The sequence below is a fragment of the Triturus cristatus genome, chromosome 8, assembly GCF_964204655.1.
Source record: "Triturus cristatus chromosome 8, aTriCri1.1, whole genome shotgun sequence".
NCBI classification, from domain to species: Eukaryota; Metazoa; Chordata; class Amphibia; order Caudata; family Salamandridae; genus Triturus; species Triturus cristatus.
The window spans coordinates 393,650,417-393,670,427 of NC_140591.1; the positions used below are offsets into that span (position 1 = coordinate 393,650,417).

Below are 20,011 nucleotides of genomic sequence, written 5' to 3' on the forward strand. Positions count from 1 at the left end.
CTCTCAGGTCGCACATTGGCACTTTATTTTTAATGTTTAATAATTTTTAATATGATTTTCTCTGCATATATGTACTGCTTTACTCAGCCCTCATTTGCTATTCTGTGTAGTTTTAACGCAATGTACATGAATTTACATCCTGTATTATTGATTGAAATCTGTAATCCTGCACTGCTATGATTATCTTTGTTCATCTTGAATGTTTCTAATGATTTTTAGATTGTTTTATATGGCCAGTACATAGCTGGTGTTAAATATGTAATGTCTTTCCTATTCCTGTTTGATTTTATTTCATGCATTTGTAAACAACTTTTATGGTCGTATAAACCGAATAAAGAATATTTGACTGACTGACACAACAGGCATAGGAAACACGCCCACAGTAAACACGTTCTGTGATAAAAAGGATGATAAATACGGACACTTGTCTCATGAAATTATATCTGCATTAAACTTGAATTCACCTGTGAGTCATTCCTTTGCATGTTGCTGCAGTCAGTGTTTTATCTCTCACATGCTTCTTGCAAGGGGCATGCTCGCTCCCGCAGATAATCTTCGAGAAGTGCTGTTCTTTCTGGGCAGTTGCTGAGGCAGCATTTCTGACACAGGCACTGTTTATGCTTGTGTTCCTCCGATTAAAGACATTCCTTTTCTGTTTGTAGGTCCTAAACCTTGTGCAATCCTACGTGACCCTGCGGGTTCCCTTGTACGTATCATACGTTTTCCACTCCCCGGTCGGTGTGGGCGGCTGGCAGCACTTTGACCTGCAGTCTGAGCTTCGGTTGACTTTTGTGTACGACACTGCCATCTTGTGGAAGGATGGGATCGGCAGCCCTCCAGAGGCAGAGATGCAAGGTTAGTCTGTCGGAATTAAGAGGTTGCTTTGTATGGTTTTATTTTAGTCATTATTAATTACTATGTTATTTTATCACTACTTATTTTTATATTTCAGACACCTTTAAAAAAAACTACCTTAAGCAGCGTAAGCCCTCTTTCATTGCCAAAAACAAAGTTATATATAAATTATTAACTTGTTGGTGGAGGTTGTCATTGCCCATTGATTGCTCTCCAGATCAAAGGGTTCTGTGTTGAACCGGGTGATCGCTGGTCTGCCAGGCCTGGTGGCATCTTTAGTCAATTGCTGGTTAGTTTTTCCTTTGACTACAGATAAAGTTGATAGAGCTATTTTCAATAATTTTTGGGACATTTTTCGAAATACTGCCAAACAGTATTGCAGTGTAACCAGCATGGGACCTGTATGAGTAGTGTGTGATGTTTGACTGTTAGATTTTTGATCACGCATATACACGTAAAATAGCAGATTTCACTATGGAGTGTATTTGTAGGACAAAAGACAGCTGATAATTAAAGGGGCACCCGGCTTTTTGTGCCACTGCGACTAGGGTGCGTGGTTGACCTTGTTGGGTGGGCAATTAAACACCCAGTGAGATATTAGGAGCTTTCATCTGCAGCTAAGATCTCGCTTGTATCACAGCAATGTTTGCTTACATGCAGTGGTTGATTGCCAAAAGACAGAAAGACAGGCTATTTTGCTTAGGTGAATCTGGAGGCCGTCGGCAAACATCTACCAGAGTACCCCCTTTCCTTGATCAGATGGGCTAGAGGTAACATACATGGGTTAAGGTTAGGGGACACCCTGGAAGAGTGGAGTGGTGTGGTGGTTGGCTTTGAGAAGTAGGTCCTTCACTTCTTTCCTTTAACAGTCAGACTTTTCTCATCTCCCTTTTTACTTAGGGGTTGCCCAGGGTCACACACACTAACCCTGGTTCACCCTTTGGTACTACTAGCACCGACTGCAACTGCGGTCTTTGGTTAAAAGATCAAAGAGGCAACACGAGTGTCCGAACGGAAGGCCACAGGACGAGCCACGTTTAATGTCTGCAGTTGGCAGCACTTGTCCTTCCCTCGCCCTTGGAGGCCTTGGAGTCTTTGCTCGTTGCATGTCGAGGCAAATAGATCTGTAATGGATTTGGCCAAAGTACAAGAGCTTTATTTATTTATTTATTTGTGAGGTTTTTAATAGGCTGATCTAGACCTGAAGGTATCAGAGCACTTTACAGAGTAAGCACAACAACAATAACATGAGGTACATCGAGAAAAGATAAAAAAAATATATAGTAGCTGTAAAAAGGGAAACCGACATACAATGGGATATGTAGGCAAAGTAGCAGCAAGTGCCCGGGTTATATATGAAGTATAAATAAAAATATATATCAACATTATATATAAGTAGAATCCGATAGACAGAGAGATGTGAGGATGTAAAGTTCTGAGGTAGATATAATAGGGAGTAGCAAGGGTAGGGAGAGTAGGTGTACAGTATTTCCCCAAGGTAGTGAACAAGCATGGCAACATAGCACTTAAGATCATAAAACTAGCACTTTACAGAGTAGGCACAATGGCAGAAACTTGAGGAACATAGAGAGCAAATAAAAATAAGTGCAACTGTAAGAAAGGAGTAGACGAAATACAGTGTGTTACGTAAGTAAGAAGCAGCCAGCACCAGAGTTACACAAAATGTGTGTGAAAGTGCATAGCGACAGTAAGTCCAAGAAAAATACGAATGATAGAGAACATAAAAGCTCTGAGGTAGTTGAGGAAGGGAGACGTAAGGATGGGGAGAGTCAAAAAGCACAGTTTTCCAGAGGTAGTTTCGTATAGATTACATGAGGAGTGCAGTGTAACGTAAATCCAGGGCTCAGGCAAATTACGGAGTGGCAGGAGGCAGCGTACAGATGATAATAATAATCCACATTTGTAAAGCGCAAACAATCACCCGTAAGGGTTTCTAGGCGCTGGAGGCCGTCGGGAAGATTAAGCAAGCTGTTGCCCAGAGTTACATGGTGCGGTGCTGGGCTAATCTACTGCCGGCGCCGGGGATCGAACCGTGCTCCCCAGATTTCGGAGTCAGTAGCTCTGGCCGCGGTGCCACACCTCCTCCATGGAGGGCAGAGTCTAAACAGAGAGAAGGCCGTGGTCAAGTCCTCAGTGAGAGAGGAATTTGTTGGAGAGAAATTTGTTTGCTTCTTTCCTGAAGGGGATGTGGATGGGTTGCATCTGATCTCAGTAGGGAGAGAGTTCCAAATGTTTGGGGCCATTTCAGAGAAGGATCGGTTGTAGGTTTTCTTTTTCTTATATATTTGTTGCTTGAGAAGTAAGTTGCTTGTACTTGTGGGGAATCTGTTTCCACTTGAAAGGGTCTGTTTCTGGGACAGGTAGGAAGGAGTATTATGGTGTAGGACTTCATGTGTCATGCAAGCAATTTTGAAATGCATCCTGGCCATCTTAGTCAGCGTGAATTGTATGAAAGAACCTTACTGATGTAAGTGCATAAACTCAAAGAATTAAAGAATGAATGCTTTGCAATAGATGAATCTTTCTTTATCAATCAAGGTAGACAGTCCTCATATGAAGCAATGAGTGTTTTAAACAGAATGACATTGATCGATTCAAAGAGGATCTCAATTTACAGAAATGTGCACAGCCTAAAAAGTAGTAAAGCAGATAAGCTGTCTTTTTCTCTACTCCCATGAATCACAATTAATTAATAGGTTTGGGTCATTTAAAAACCAGTGATTTTCATAACATTCCAACACAAATTGGAAATGTTTCATAAGTTTGAAACCTCAGTGAATTTTTTGCATCACAATCATTGCTTTCGGTGCACCTGAATTGTGCTTCAGCGTGTTCTACTCAAGTAATTTTTAAACGTCTTCCAATTAGTTTGACAGTAATAAGAGCCTTTTTTGCTCCATGTGAACCTGTGAGTAAGATATATATAAAACAAATACTTTTGGGGCTGCAGACCGTCGTCATGCTAGTTTGTTTCCCCCATTCAATCTGACGAAGGTGGAAGCCATGGCTAATCCAGGCAAGGAAAGCAAACAAACAGTGGCCCAATCCGCACCAGGTCTGTTTCTGAGAAGCAAAATAAAGTGCTATGTGTGCCAAAAACATGGGACCCACTTACCACAGATCGGTGACAAAGAGTGGTTGCACCAGTGCAACGGAGCAACTTTTATCAAAGAGATCCCCACCAGGCAGGCCTCATCTCTAAATGTGATGGATGGACATCTGCCTTGAGGCAGTGGCCTCTACCAATGTTGCAGGCTGCCCTGTGGCCTCTAAACCTCTCCTTTGTGTTTTAATGGAGTTCTGCTGCTACCAAGGGACCACGCTATGTCAATCCGATAATGAACATAGTTGGACTCAAGTTTATGTTTTGCCTGTTCACAGTTTTTAGGTTTGAGCTTAAAATCTTTTTTGGGAAACAATAATTCTTCGAGCAGGACCACCAATGTGGAAGGTATATCTCAAGGGGCCTACAAGACTCTGGATTTATCTGTACTAGAGCCCTATGTGATCTCTGGGCATATGGTGCAAAAAGCTCAGTGTTGGATTCAGGCCCCTTCAATGGCTGATGCACAGCGCATTGATGCTTGATGTGAGATCTACCTTCTCTTGATCTCATCATTAGGTCTCGCCTACGCAGCGCGCATGTGCTGCATAGGAAGAGACCTTTAGCCATCGGTCTCCTTTTTCACCCACAACCGTGCACTCGTTCCATTGCCTTCAATGGCAACGCGTGCACGTGTGGAGATTCACTTGCGGGAGCGAGCGCCACCATATGGTAGCAATTATCGCTCCCGCAAGTGAATCGCGCAGGCCCCCCTCCTCTCCCCTGCTGCCACGCAAGCTTGTTTTATTGAGCCAGGCCGACCTCCTTGCCTCCCCTCATGCACACTCCCTTCCGAGGGGGTCTGTGCCGTACAAAGAGTCTTCCCCAAGCCCTATGCCCAGGTGCACCTCTGAGCCACGCGAGCAGGGGGTTCGAGTGTGTGTGGGGCTCAGCCTCACCCGGTGCCCCCACTGACACACTGGTGGGTGTACAAATGCCGCATGCTGGTTACAGCGCAGGGGGTCAATGCTCCGAGCACACCCCGCTCCCCAGTCTTCTGTCCTGTATTATCAGCCCATCTTATTCTAGCCTCGCGCCTCCTCCTCACGCGAGTAAACATTTGGATAAAGGCCTGGGCTCAACCTGAATGGCGGGGGTGGCCTCGTGTAGTGCCTTGCGCGCCCCCGATCGCTGATGGTTTTGTGCTGAAGTCCACAGCTGATAACAAGCCTGTGACCCCGGCGGCGGCTGTGCTGCTAGAATTACAGGGTAACCAGGCAAAAGCTGGCTGCAATGCACATATATCATAGGTGTTGGGAATCTTTGAGCCGCTGACTATCTGTCAGGTCTTACAAATTTGCACGAGCATACATTGCTGACACAGGTGCTTTTGTGCTACCAATACAGTTCTAGGTGGGATTTCGTGGTGATGAAGGGCGGGTAGATGTGCCCAGGGGTCACTTCTTCTGCTTTTCGTTCGATTAATGTGTTTATACACCCCTTACAACCAACAGGCACTTTCAATGAGATTCATCTCGGGCAGCGCTGCGAGGTCATTTTAGTGCAATGCAACGCTGCACAGATCTCTATCATAACATTCTAGTCACCTATTCTGTCATGGGGTACAAATCAACATCAGGGCTTTCTATCTTTTAAAATCCGCGCGCCAAGCACCCCTGCCTGCCCCCGGCCCGTTCCCTACAGAAACACATGGGCTGAGAGCTGACGACGCACATCCCATGCACGCGACAGGCCAGGGTGCACAGGGAAGCGTGTGGCGCCGCTTGAAGTGCTTTGCATAATGATACAGTTACAAACAAGACCCGCATCTACTTCTCAATCGGTGCCCGCACGTTGCATATTTGCCTCGAGAGACAGATGTTTTTCCAAGGGACAATATGGAAATTACCCTCTGAAGAACATCCCGGCGGCCGATGGGCCTCGGGTCCCAGTAATGAAGCCTGTATATATCCAAGTTACAATAAATGTATGTTGACTTTTGGGTACTCTTGTGTAGCCAGAGAAAAAAGTGAACTTTAAAGCTGTTCATCGTATGATGAACTAGCCGGGCATACTCCAGAAGGGCACGTGGATGAAGAGAAAAGGTGCAATTTTGCAAGGCTAATGTCTGGTAGGACAGGGCCGGTGGCAGCCTGACAAAAACAGATGTTTCAAGTCACTGAAATCCTCTTTCCATCAGGCCTTGACGCTTCCATATGGAGGGTGCATGTCAATTGTCTCTGACCCAGATCACATTCCAGCAGTGGAGTAGCTAGATCTTTTGCTGCCCATGGTGGTCCCTGCGTTTGCTGCCCTGCGATGGCAGTAGGTAAGAGCGGGATGGGGGTTGGTTGCTGATGCTCCCTGTTTTTGCCACTCCGCGACCGCCGCAGGTAAGAGCAGGTGGTAGGCCGCTGCACCAAGAACTCATGCTGCCAGGGGTGGACCGCCCACCCCCTCCTTGCTATGCCACTGATCCCAGCCCCTTTTGAACCTGCTACATTAAATGACAGCCTGAGACCCAATTTGTTGTTTTTGGTTACTGAGTATTATCCCAAGTCGTATTTATTAACATAAACATATCTCATCAGATTCTTAGCATCACATAGCACACTTATGACCTGATTACGAGTTTGGCAGTGTGAGAGTGGGCTGCTACACCGGCACCCCACTTCCACACCACCAAACTCGACCACCGGCTGCCCGCCACATTAGGAGTTTTCTCCTGGTCTGGCGGGTGGTGCCTATTAGAAAGTCACCCAATGGGAGTGCCAAAGCCCGTTCCTGCATGGCATGGTCTGTGAGGTCCATGCCGTGCAGGAACAGGGGGTGCATGTACCCAGGGGGGCACACCATGTGCCCCCCTGCTTTTATCCCTAGGCCTGGAGGCAACAGGGGGCATTGTCAGATACACATGAGGATCTCTACAATTTGATCGGTAGGATCAAATTTGTAGAAAACTTCATGTCTAGCTGATAATGTATTCGGGAAATCAAATTGTGTAACAAACTTGTAAATAAGTGTGATGTTAAGAAGTTGATTAAATATTTTTATGTTAATAAATACAGCCTGAGATGATATTCTCTACCCCAAAACTACAAATTGGGCCTCAAAAGTTTTTGGGGAACTCATAAGTGCTTATTAACAAGCCCCCTTGCGCCTCCAGTGCATCAATTTTAACATGGGAAAAAATGACGAACCAGCAGCGCAAGGGGCTTGTAAATTAGCCCCATAGTTGCCCTTTCTACCAGGTCCCCCTGGCACTCCCAATCCTTCCGGACCTAATATGAGCCCCACCTCTGAGCAAAAGAATTCCGCCAGGGAGATGCTCTGGGCAACCAGGCCATAACTTGGGCCCCTGGCGCAGACTGCAGCCTCTATGACCCCAAAGGCACACCGACCAGTAGAGTAAAGAGCTGACATGGAAGGTTGGTAATGGCCACGTAAGTCACTGGCTCAACCCCCAGCAAAAGAACACGCTTTTTGAAATGCTGCAAATGCCCTCTTTTAGATCTATGTGAAACTGGTATTCTCTGTGCCTTATTCCTTGCGAGTTGCTAAGGTGACCAGAAATGTCCCGGTCAAGCATGAAACCACCCTGCCCAGGCTATAAATAAATACCCCACCACAAGCCAGCCTGGTTGACCTATCATCTGATCCAAGCAAGCTGCATGATAAATTGAGAAGCAAATAAAAACAAAGTAAATCATAAAGATGTTATGATCCACGGGGTAAAGCTGCACCTCATCAAGGATTAAGACACTTGCTCTCCTGATGTATCCTTGTGGGATTCACCTGAGTCTAGGTGTCTTTAGAAGCCTCAGCTCATTACTAGCCTCAACAAAAATACAGCCACGCCACACCTGCCTTAGAAGCATGTGTGAGCATGTTATTACTGCATCAGGAAAAGGTCTACATTTTTAAAAAAATCATATTTTATTGAGTTTTCAAACTAAAAGAACGAAAGGAACATTCCGACAGATCATAAATGATACAGTAGCAGTAAAATAAATATGCTTTTAGCAGTTCAGCAAGTTATTTTCAATACAGTTACATTACTGCATTTTCAGAAGTACCTGCCTCATCGTCAAGTAATCCCACCCACTCCCAATGTCAATTGACTACAGAAATCCCAGACTCACTGCTGTGCAAACTTAGCTTCAGGAACGGCAGACAAGACATGTACCGGCACATAATTCCAAGCACTCAGCCTACAAAGTTACATATTACAGTTCCGTAGGAATTGTGTGGGGTCTGTTGGTTATAGAGTCTATAATTATACTATACAGCCTTGAAGTGATGTAGAATCTCAATGCAACAAAGATTCAGTAGTTACAAACAACTCCAAAATCGCGTCCCATTCCAACACAATCAGATTCTTTCACAAGCCTCTGTTTTCCTCCCTCCTGATTTCCTTACTTTCAGCCCTCCCCCAACGAACAACCTCACCATGCCAAGCCAAAGCCGTTGGGGGTAATGCAGACTTCCAACGCATCGCAATTGGTCGTTTCGCCAGAAGTATCATCAGATTGGCAAACCTAGCCTGCACTCCCTGTTTCTTGCGCTTTTTGCATAACCCGAGTAAGCAGTATTTGATTGTATTCCCTCCTGTAACCAACGCTACCTCACTAAGAATGTTGAGTACCGTTGTCCAAAACGGGGTTAGTTGAGGGCATGCCCATGTCATGTGAAGTAAGCTGGTTGTGGTGACATCTGGGATATATATCTGCTGTGCCCGGGAACATCTTGCTCAACCTGTGCAGAGTCAAGTGCGCTCTATGTAAGAACATGTATTGGATTAATTTAAACTTGGAATTACAAAATATTTTCTTAGGGTGTTCTAGTATTCGCTCCCATTCCTTATCTGACAGTACACATCCAATATCATCAGGCCACTTGTCTCTTAGCTCATGGAGCAGGATTGCCGCATGTGTATGAATACCTCTATACAACCATCTAGTTAAGTGTCCCCCATTGCCCATGAGATATAGCATGTTTACTAAATCATGTGTCTTATGTTCCGTACCATCCGGTGACCAGGTATTTTTAACATATCGGCTTATGCTAGCATGGAGGAGATATAGCAAATTTGCAACCCCTTGCTCCCTGACAAAATCTTCATGGTCCATTAAAGTGTTATCTACAAACAACATCCCAATTGTGGTAACTCCCTCTTCCGGCCATTTGGTCAGACTTCTGGAAGTAACTATTCTGGATGGTGTAGGGATCCCCAGTAGAGGGATATTAGGAGCATAGGGAGGCAGGCTATTAGTGTAGTGAATATCTTTCAACCAGTAGGCAACAGCCACCTTTACTAGCAGCGGAGCTGTCCACAAGGGCTTCCCTTTGGCCAACAGCAGGGTATGGCGCGTGCCACTTTCCCATGTTTTCTGTGATATCCCTATTTCCTGCAAGTGTCGTCCTGCTATCGAGTGCGATAGCCATTGGAGTTGGCACACATAGCAATATGCCTTGAAGTCGGCGACCCCCAGTCCTCCCCAATCTGTGGCCAGCTGAAGTTTCACCAGTCCCACCCTCATACGCCCTTTACCCCACATTAGTTCCAATAGGAGCATGTTTAGTGATTTAAAAATGTGTGATGGGATTATTATCGGTAAATTTGTAAAAAAGTAAAGCAGTCTTGGGAGTATAACCATTTTTAGGTCTCGCTGAGCTAGCGCATGCGCTGCTCTGCGAGACATTTAGTTAGTGGCTTTTCAAAGTGCTACCACAATCTTTACCTGGCCTCAAGCTTGCGTTCACGAGTGCGTGCACGCACGCAGCCGCCATGTGGCTTTCATGGCTCATTAAGCCTTGCTCTCCCAAACGCCTCGCTCTGCCCCTCCCCCGCCAAAATGAAAACATTGATTACGGGTACCCACATTGCTTCGAATAAACCTATAACCTTTCGAAGTAAAGGAATGCATATTTATATTTTCTCTCTGCGTGTGTTACCAAGATTTTCTTAGAGCTAACACTGACCTCCAGTGTTCATTTTGTGAATTGCCTTTCTGTTATTGTAAAATTAATTGCCAGCCACGGGAAGTCCGAGAATTCTAGTCCACACACAGTTTAAGAAGTACGAAGTGAATGAAAGTGTCAGAAAACCATCCCCACCTAGCAAGAAATGAACAGAGGTGGCTTATTTCTGCATACCTTTTTTATTAGAATGCCCCTCCTGGACGAGATTTAAATAGTCAAGGTACTGGTGAATAGCTAGCTTGTAAATAAAATACTTAGATTTCCGCTTTGTTTTTTTCTCTTTTTAATGTCATTTATATTAGGGATTCCTTTACAATCCGTATTTGAGGCGCATGTCCACCAGTTACCCTTTTAAAGAAAGGATTTGTGTGCATAACTATGTTGTACGGTCTTCGAATACCTGAAACAAGCATACACGAACACCTAGCTTCGGTTTTCTCGTTACAGACTATTTCTGACATTACGAATCAACTGTAATAAGAAAATGTGGCATTCCATTTCGCTGCATTCTGCTATTCCTTGCTGTGCCATTTAAGATGACGCATGCTTGTTTAAACAGAGGAGTCATTTACAAATGTCTACACTTGGCATTGTCTTCCTTGTGCTCAAGTTCCCAGATAGGTTGAGCCATATATGAAGCTCTGGGCCCAGAGACTGCCCTTTATTCGCATAGACGTTGCAGCACTCAGGTGGTCAGTTCAACAGGTGCTGCTCACTCAGACGGAAGGACCTGTCAAGGAGCTTTCACGTCGGCTGTTCCCTGAATAGCATGAGTTCTCAGCGACCTAAGACGCGTTATGAGTCAGCGTGAAAATATTAAACTTAAATTTGTTTTTGTTTAGGTAGCTAGTGGAAAATCCAAATGTTGGCTATGCTGGCTGGATGTGTGCCTTGGGGTTTAGATGGGAGCGTCTCTCTTGTGCCTTTTTTATGCAGTTGCTGCAATTTCTTGGTGATTTTTGGCACCTCGGTGTACTGCGGACTGTAATTATTTATGTGGACAGCATCACTGTGGGATTCCGTTCAGCTTGTTGTATTTGATTTAACGTTGTGCATTTCTAACACTGGTGCCGGAAGTCTGTGAAATGCTTTCAATTTGAGATTCCTGTATTCGTATTCAATCAGTGACACTTATAAAGCGCGCTACATACCCGTAGGGTCTCAAGGCGCTGGGGGGGGGGAGGGGTGCCGCTACTGCTCGAATAGCCAGGTCTTCAGCTTCTTCCTGAAGGAGAGGTGGTCTTGGGTCAGGCGCAGGTCGGTCGGGAGGGAGTTCCAGGTCTTGGCGGCCAGGTAGGAGAAGGACCTTCCTCCTGTAGTCGCTCTTCGGATGCGGGGGACGGCGGCGAGGGCGTGGTTGGCTGATCGGAGGTGGCGTGTGGGAGCGTAGAAGTTGACTCGGCTGTTGAGGTAGCTCGGGCCTTGGTCGTGTAGGGCTTTGTGTGCGTGGGTGAGGAGGCGGAAGGTGATTCTCTTGTTGACGGGGAGCCAGTGAAGGTCTCTCAGATGTCCGGAGATGTGGCTGGATCGTGGGATGTCGAGGATGAGTCTGGCTGAGGCGTTCTGGATCCGCTGGAGTCTCTTCTGGAGCTTGGCGGTGGTACCGGCGTAGAGGGCGTTACCGTAGTCCAGTCGGCTGGTGACGAGGGCCTGGGTGACGGTCTTCCTGGTCTCTGTGGGGATCCACCAGAAGATCTTCCGTAGTATGCGTAGGATGTTGAAGCACGTCAAGGATGTTGAATGGTATTAACCATTATCAAGGGAGTAATAACACCACACCCATTAGAATATTTAGTTTTCTTTTATTTTATCAACGTAAAAAACTTGTATTATATAATCATAATGCATAATGTTCTTATAGAGTAATTTAAAGATTGGCACTGTGCTGGCTCCTTTGTCCATAGTGGTATTAGCTTCGGGAGAAATAAGCAATGGCATAGCCAATAGGGCTCACCTTCGGGACCGTATAAGTGTTTAGCCATGCAACACTTGATGTTGTTGCACCAAGGATATTGTGCTGCATAACTCAAAACTTATTAGGTCCCAAAGGCGAGACCTATTGGCTATGCCAATGCTTGTTTTTCTAGAGCTACTGGCGTTAGAAACAAGTCTTCATGGCAGATGTATATAATATGAGCCCTCTTTTGGATACCTCTGACTTAATGTCTTTATCACCAGACATTATGGAGTAAAAAAGTCTCAGAGCAAAACATGTGATATCTGAGACCAATCAGAAGCACCTTGGTCCACTAAGTCCTCGTCAGTGTTCACTTATGGTACTTTTTCCTTAAATGGTTCCAGTGACCATCATCTAATTGAAACCCGACTTCCCACAACTAGTAAAGGTGCATTTTCAGCAATCCACCAATTAATCATAAAGTGTCCGACAGGGTTCCCTCTGATTTCAGTATCTTTTATCTTTCATGCATGTGTGTTTCCAGGAGCCTTGTGCACCAGCAGGCAGTGCAGTTTGTGCACATCAGACTGCAACCAAATATTTCTCTTTGTTTGTTCAGGGAGCTATTTCCCTCCATTTTTAGAGCAAGCCCTACAGCTAGGTTTCGGGCTGAAATTGTAGCTGTTCTGTATTTCCTCCAGTAGGTAAATATGTTTTTGTTCTTACCATCAGAAAAAAAGTCTTTCTGTTCTCTTCAAGTCTTGTTTCCTTCTGCATGAGTTATTAGGTGGTGCCACCAACTTTGTCATTGCTAAAGATGCTGTGTTGAGTGGCAATAAAGAGGTATGCATAATTTTGGCCTCTGTGCCTTGACATAAAATTGTACGTAAATTGTCCCACTCAGTGCTTAATTTGTGCCGGCGCTTTCTGGTGCTCATCACCGGCACTTATTTCACCGGGCCAGGTCTATATTATTTTTCTCCTCCGGCAGATCGATGGCCCGGTATTTATTAAAATTAATTTCTGCTCTCCTCTTGTGGCTGCTGCCTGGTACGTCCTCAAAGTAAGTCCCACCCTGGTCCACGAATACTGAAAGAGCGTCATCATCACGTTAGGGATGTCACGCCAGCTGCTTGCGTATGCCTTTCATGGAACATTGTTTAATTTCTGTTGAAGAATGGCCGAGGGCGGGCTTTTGGCTGAGCTGGGGCACGGCATGCTGGAAGTGTGCAGGATTGCCAATAAACGTGTTACAATATTATATAACATCCAGCAGAAGTGAATATATATGAGCACCAGTGCCCGCAAATAATACAGGTATAATTTTTATATATTGGATTTACTTGCTTCTTAAAAGTAACAAGAGCCACAGTGCTACTCTGAGTTCCACCACGTCACCACGCTCGACGAGAAAGAGAGCACCATGATGGCCTTTCCTGCTATCACTATCTGCAACCACAACCGGTTCCGCAAGTCGGCCATCACCAAAATAGACGTGCTGTGGGCTGACCAGCTCCTGGGCTTAGAGGATGAGGAGAGGTACGGTGACTACTTGAAGGCCCTGGGCATTGCCAACAACTCCCCCGGATCACTCCACAACAAATCCTTCAGCATGTGGGACTTCTTCCAGCGCACCGGACACAACATGGAGGACATGCTGCTCCGCTGCCAGTACCGCAATGACGACTGCGGCATTGTGAACTTCACCACAATGAGTAGCCATGTAGCGCCAGAAAACAAGAGGGTGCCTCAGAAGTGCCAGGAAGAGACTCAACATGTGACGCAGTGCTTGGTAAACTAGATTGTCATTATCGTTGTACTTGTGTTTATTATTACCATCATTACTAGCTCTATTAGATTCCTTGTGTTTTTATTGTTATACGTGCCATTATGTGGTGCATCTTAGTATTGTCACAGAGAAGCAGGAGGCTGTGTAGGTCTGAGGGTAGAAAATACATTGAGTTTCGACGTTGTTCGCTTATTTCCAGTCACAGTAAGACACATTCACCAGCCTTAAGCACTAGTATGCCCCAGTTGTCAACAATCAATAAGTCACAGTTATAAAAAAAAGTCAGTAAGCACGATTGTTCAGCCAGAGGCATATTCTTTGTAAAGAAAATAGCTTTTTAAACGAGCAAGACGCCTAAAGTGTGCAGGCAATAAAATAGATTGCAGAAAACGCAGTGTTTCTAGCATTAAATATTCAGAATTTATGATCTGAAACGGTAGAGTGAAGCTGGCGACCCTACAGTGCGGGAAATCATGAGAATGCTGTTATTCTCTGTGTGCAGTGCCCTTCAATGGCAGTTCGGCAGAGGGAACAGAAGGGGGTGTTCTGATTTTTACCACGGTGGGCAGGACAGCATCAAGGTGCGCACTGACAATGTGCATATTGAGAGAAAGCCTTTGGTAATTGCTTAATTTGAGCTGGTGGTTTTCGGTGATCAGCACCGGTTTTTTTCATGAGCACCAATTAAGGACATTTATGCACGAGGAGATAGTCATTTGCCCAGAACGAGGATGTTGAGCCGACCAGAGACTCAAACCCCCACTACAAAGTCGGCATCTCTGGCCATTACGCCACATACTTTCCCCACGTTCATGGTGGTTCTATTTTAGGCAGCGCTAACATGAGAAATGGGCTGGCGCAAGCTACCTCCTGGCGAGAGCCCCGGCACTTATATTTTTACAAATTAACCACTGCCCCCACTCCACTACCCCAGAAGTACAATGCAAACCACATAAGTGAGGGGAGAAGGTAAACTCCACTAGTAAATATAGCTTACAATAGGATCCTTATTAATATTTGGCACTTTCCGTAATATCCGATTAACCTGTCAACGTGGGAATCCAGCTTCATGTTAACATGGACTGCACTGAAGGGAGAGTCTAACACAGTTTTAACTGAGCACAAATATGCGACGGCCTGGACAGCTGGCCACAGCAGAGGCCTAAACTCCAAAAGTCCATTCAGGAAAAAATATGGGGCAAAACTGTAGACAGACGGAATGCCTCTGTGATCTTAGTCAGACTATCCGAGATCCATTTTAAAGGCGCGGTGACATTAAATGAGCCTGTAATATCGGCTGACGCGGACACAGACATCATCTGACGCCTTGTGCAGTGTTCTGCAGCTCTTCGAGCAAGGTTTAGCTCCGCCCTGATGCGGAAGCGTGCGACTTTTTCTCCAGCCTAAATACGTACATTTCATAGCCCTCCATAAGAACGATGAGCCCATAGCCTACGAAGCATTAATACAGTGTTCAGGAATACTCATGTCACGTTCATTGCCTCGCTCATTTTGTCTGGAAACACTTTGTGGTAATGAAATTCCACACACTACTCTTTGGAAGCCAGCTTTAACAAAACACCCTTTCCCGTCTTTTCCTGCATTGTATGAACTCCCCGCATTGCGTCTTCTAAACAATGGCTACAGTTTATCCTTTGTATATACATTTCACATTTTGGTTTCAGCATGTGTGTTGCTGATTTTCAGGCGCCATCTTTACATTTTGCTTTTCAGAAACTGTGGGGTTTATTTAAACTTTGGTTTACGGAATACTCCATCACAAACATGGCGAATGTCCCATCCACTGCATTGCAAGGGCATCACAGCCTGTGCCACTTGTAATGTGGCAGACGGGAGATCCGCCCCCATCTTGAGGCGTGTCCCTCCCGCCAAACTGTTTAAGTATACCCTATGTTACTTACAAGCCCATGCTCGTCCATGTTTCCCCTGACTCCGCCCAGTTGATCCATCATGGCGGTGGTCGCTCCGAAGTGATGGATCGAAAGCTAAGGGAGAAGGTGGCCGCAGGATGTGCAGATTCCACCTGCATTCTTTCCTGACGCGGGCTCCATTTGATAGTTTAAAGTGCCCTCTCCACTGTGTCTGATCAAAGAATAACGAAGACATCTACATTTCAGGAAAGGAAATAGCTTTTTAAAGATAACAGATCCCAGTACATTTTTGTATGGCGCGGCAGACTGTAAACCACGACAAAAACAAAACAAAGTGTGCCCTGTTTTTATATCAACATCTTTAGAAAATGTGATAAATAACTTTATGTACAATTACCATTTTTTACAGAAGACTGTAGACTTCACGTCTTGTTTTTCAATGATATGTCCACGTGATTGGGATTAGCTGCGTCATTTTTAGGATTTGGCAATGTTTATGCATTTATGAAGTGATTGAAAGCATCTGAAAGTGGTATACTCGTGATATCAGTCTACTGGTGTCCAGGTGCCAGTTTGTAGTTGAGTGTATGTCTGTGAGCATAAAAAGATTGTTATTCTGTATTTTACACACTAATTCACCGCTAGACTCTGACAAGGATACTTATTCAGTTAGTTCTTCCCTATATGTATTTACTTGGATGGTAAAAGTGTGTGTGTGTGTATGTGTGTGCCCGCATGCCCACCCGCCCCCCTTCATGCATGGTGTAATTGCATGAGGACTAAAATGCACCTCACCGATGAACCCCCAGAAGGATGGTCTAGGGTTGTTTGTATTCTCATTCAAAGAGTGTCCCTCTGGCTGGATTGCCCCCTATAGGGTGTGGCAAAGACTTAAGACTGCTATTTATATAGATGGTTGTTTTCCATCATGGCACAGTGAGCAAATGAAAGCGGTGTAGATCAATTCATGCATTCCATCCATTACATTTGTGTCCTTTGTATGGGAGTGGTCTTTCTCTCAACCAGAATGTACCTCATTTTCAAGGGTGTTAACCTTGTGTTTGCCCATTGATGTGTTATCACTGCTGTCTCTTAGTTAGCTTTCATTTGTTTGTTTATATTATTGTGGTTACAGTGGTCTCCTCTTTTAATTGCTCTCAGTTGCAGGTTGATGGCAGTTTTGAATTTTTGTATTATTTGACAACGCCCATCATTTTGTGCACTAAATTGGATGCATTTAACGTACAGTAACATTTTATTTTGGATGATTGTACTTGATAATTGTTCCTTCCACTTGTTGCTAATATTTCAATTTATTTTATTGAATAATTGAGTGTCTTGCCTTCTGCTCACAGGCTCCCTCTATCCGACAAGCATGCGTATCAGTGATGAAGGCCGCCTAGTTGTCAATTTTAAGACAGAGTCTCGGTTCCATGGTCTGTTTGTGATGTCCCATTCAGGTAAGGAAGACTCAAATTTAGTATTAGCTCTATTTTCTCAATATTGTATTTCGTTATCTGCTTCCAAAATTGACTGAGTGATATATTTGAAAGAAATATATCTTTTTATGCAAGATCACTATAAACATTTGCATGAATGCAATGTCGAAGAGACAAAAATTACTCAAGACTACAAACGCCATGACATTTCTTGACGACTGTACATTTTTGCTGGGAGAGATTCAAATTAATTGTACAACCGTGGTTCGTATGTTTTACACAGAAAATGAGCAGGTTATTTCCATATCAAAGCGGAGCAAGTTATTCATAGAATGGAAAAAGGAAATGGAATGGAATGGAAAGAGAAGGTCACGAAATGGCTTTATTGACATACAGGCCATGCCCCTCTTTTCACCACTCTGCAAACCCGCCTCTCTGCGCACTGCTGGTGGGGTGATGAGTTCCCCTTGCCTCTTGAGGGTCTCGGGAGTAAAGTAGACTTCAAACCCCAAGCAGCAGTGCACAAGGAGGCATGTTTGCAGAGTGGTGGAGAAAGGGTGTGTGGCCTGTGACCAGCTCTCAGCAATCCTACTTTGTGGGGCTTACTGGAGGTAACAGGTAGGCTATTTGGCCCCTAAGGACTACCAGGAGGAAAGAAGACTACATCTCCCAACCAAGAGCACGACAGGAGGCGCGTTTGCAGAGTGCTGGACAAAGTGGGCGTGGCTTATCAGAACTTAGCAATACTGCTGTGTGGGACTTACTGGAGGTAATAGGAGGGGTAGTTTTACGTCCTTGGGGACTAACTACCCCTCCTGTTACCTCCAGTAAGTACCACACAGTGGGATTGCTGAGAGGTCTTTGGTAGCCATGCCCCACTTTCTCCAGCACTCTGCAAATAGGCATCCTGGCACACTACTGGTTGGGGAATTATGTCCACTTTACTCCTGAGGGCCCATAGGGGCCAAGAAGCCCTCCTGGCACCTCCTGTAAGTCCTACGCTGCTGAATTCCTGAGCGCTTGTTGGAGGCCCAGCCCCCTTTCACTACCACTCTGCAGACGTGACTGCTAGTTAAAAAAAAATAGAAATTCACTGAAAAAAACACAGATTTTTGGGACATTATAGTTAGAAATTAGCATATAAAAACCTTAGAAATTCACTGAAAAAAACACAGGTTTCGGGGAAGTTATAGTTAGGAATTAGCATTTCAAAAAACCTCAGAAAATCACAGAAAAATCCAAAGGTTACACAGACTTTACATGTAGGCTAACTTTTCACTCGTACAAAACCAGAGAAATTCAGCCGTTACCATGTCATGAGTGATGTAATATGCGATGTCATCAGCAGTGCATTGCAGTGCCTGAGGTATAGTTAGTTCAGCTAACTATAACGGCTGAATTTCCATGGTTTTGTATTAGTGAAATGTCAGCCTAACTATAACGTCTGTGTAACCTTTGTTTTTTTCCATGAAAAAAAACTCTCTATATATATACATATATATATATATTCACAAATAAAGTAGCGGGTCTCTCTGCCTCTCTCAGCGGCGGGCTCAAGTGAGGTTATGAACCTTTAATAATTGTCCAAAGTACTTTTGTCGATAAACATAAAGTGAGCTAGAGCCCAAATCCATAAAGCGTGGTTTATTCAAACATGTGGCTTCTTCCACTGTGGTTTCCCAGCCTCTTCTTCAGAAGTTGGATGGCACCTTGTTATCCGGGGTCCTCCCTTGCGTTTGCTCAGATGGAAGCACAATCAGCCAAAAAAAGAGAGAAACGTAAACATATGTTATTTGGCCCACTTGGGAGCTCAGTTACTGATTTTTAAGCAAGGCACCTTGCTTCACCTCACTCTGTACTCTTCTCTTTAGCTATCCCAGGTCCCATTGTTTGCCAAACCTTGTAGCCACCTCAAGAGTTCTATCTAGGGCATGTGCTGGTTCACACGCTGCTTGGCGATCTCATTGCTATCGTCTTTGATGTGTCTCAGAGGCTTTTTGTATATTTAGCTTATTGATGCTTTGCGCACTAGGATCCTGGTGGTTCTAGGTGGACTCTGAACAGGAACTACTTGATTTGTGTTAGGCTGTGGTTCTGGGAAGTATGACATGATGTGCAGTTTGTGAATGAGCATTGGAGAATAAGGATATACTCAACCGCAGCTCCCATGTGTGGCATAATCTATTTGCATACTCCAGGACTGAGGAAGATGCTACACTTGGTAGGGTGCTCAAATTGTTATGGCTTGTATTGAAAAACCCACAGCTATATTAAATGTCATGCAGTTGTGCAGATCTTTTCTCTTGTGCACACATTTTGCAGGGTGCTGGGCAACATTCCCAGTATTATCACAGAGCTAGAAGCATTTTTCTTGTTGCTGTGTTAACCCCATAATATTACTGTTTTCAACTATCCAACACAGTGTAATATATTTGAGTGGATAACAAATTGCACATGGTACCAGTAGCAAAATGTCGTTTTAACGCTATAATCAAAAGTATAAGCATAGAAGGAAGTGGGTGTTGTGAATTGCATATCTCTGGCCCTTGAGGCTTGGGGACGTCTAGCACAATGTAGCTTGATATACCCTCATTAGGAACTGCCCACCTGACAACATGTTGCAGTGCTTCTGATATCGCCGAATTCTACTATAAAACCTCACTAAGAATCCTCAGTCGACTGGATCTTTATTACCTGCTGAAAAGTGTAAAGGGGAGAAAACCAATCCATTTACAACTAACTAACATGAACCAATCAAGTAAGACTCGGAAAGGGTCACTGACTCCGAATTCCAGTTTAGGGGTTTTATTACAAAGCCAAAAATAACTGAACATACAAGCACCTCATGATGAGGTTGAAAGAATACATAGACACTAATACAAAGTTCATCCTACAAATTAGTCTAATTCGATGCAATATAAAAAGAATGAGCAACCCCAAAAATACTAAACAGGCAATAACTGCTCTGATATCTATATTAGTCTTCATTAGCAGCTGTAAAAGAAATCCATTAATCTGTCCCTACACTACCACTAAAATGGCATCACTACTTAGCATTTCCCAGGCAAGACCAAGAAAAGGTGTCAGCTCTGA

General features: G+C 44.5%; 1 protein-coding gene across 1 annotated transcript in view; it reads left to right on the plus strand.

Annotated features, from left to right (window-relative positions):
- Positions 1 to 20,011, plus strand: part of FREM2 (FRAS1 related extracellular matrix 2) — a 583,269-nt gene that overhangs the window by 507,567 nt on the left and 55,691 nt on the right. The window contains exons 17-18 of the mRNA XM_085621760.1: positions 663 to 855; positions 16,835 to 16,939. Of these exons, the coding sequence (XP_085477886.1) occupies positions 663 to 855; positions 16,835 to 16,939 (298 nt within the window). The remainder of the gene's footprint in view (positions 1 to 662; positions 856 to 16,834; positions 16,940 to 20,011) is intronic.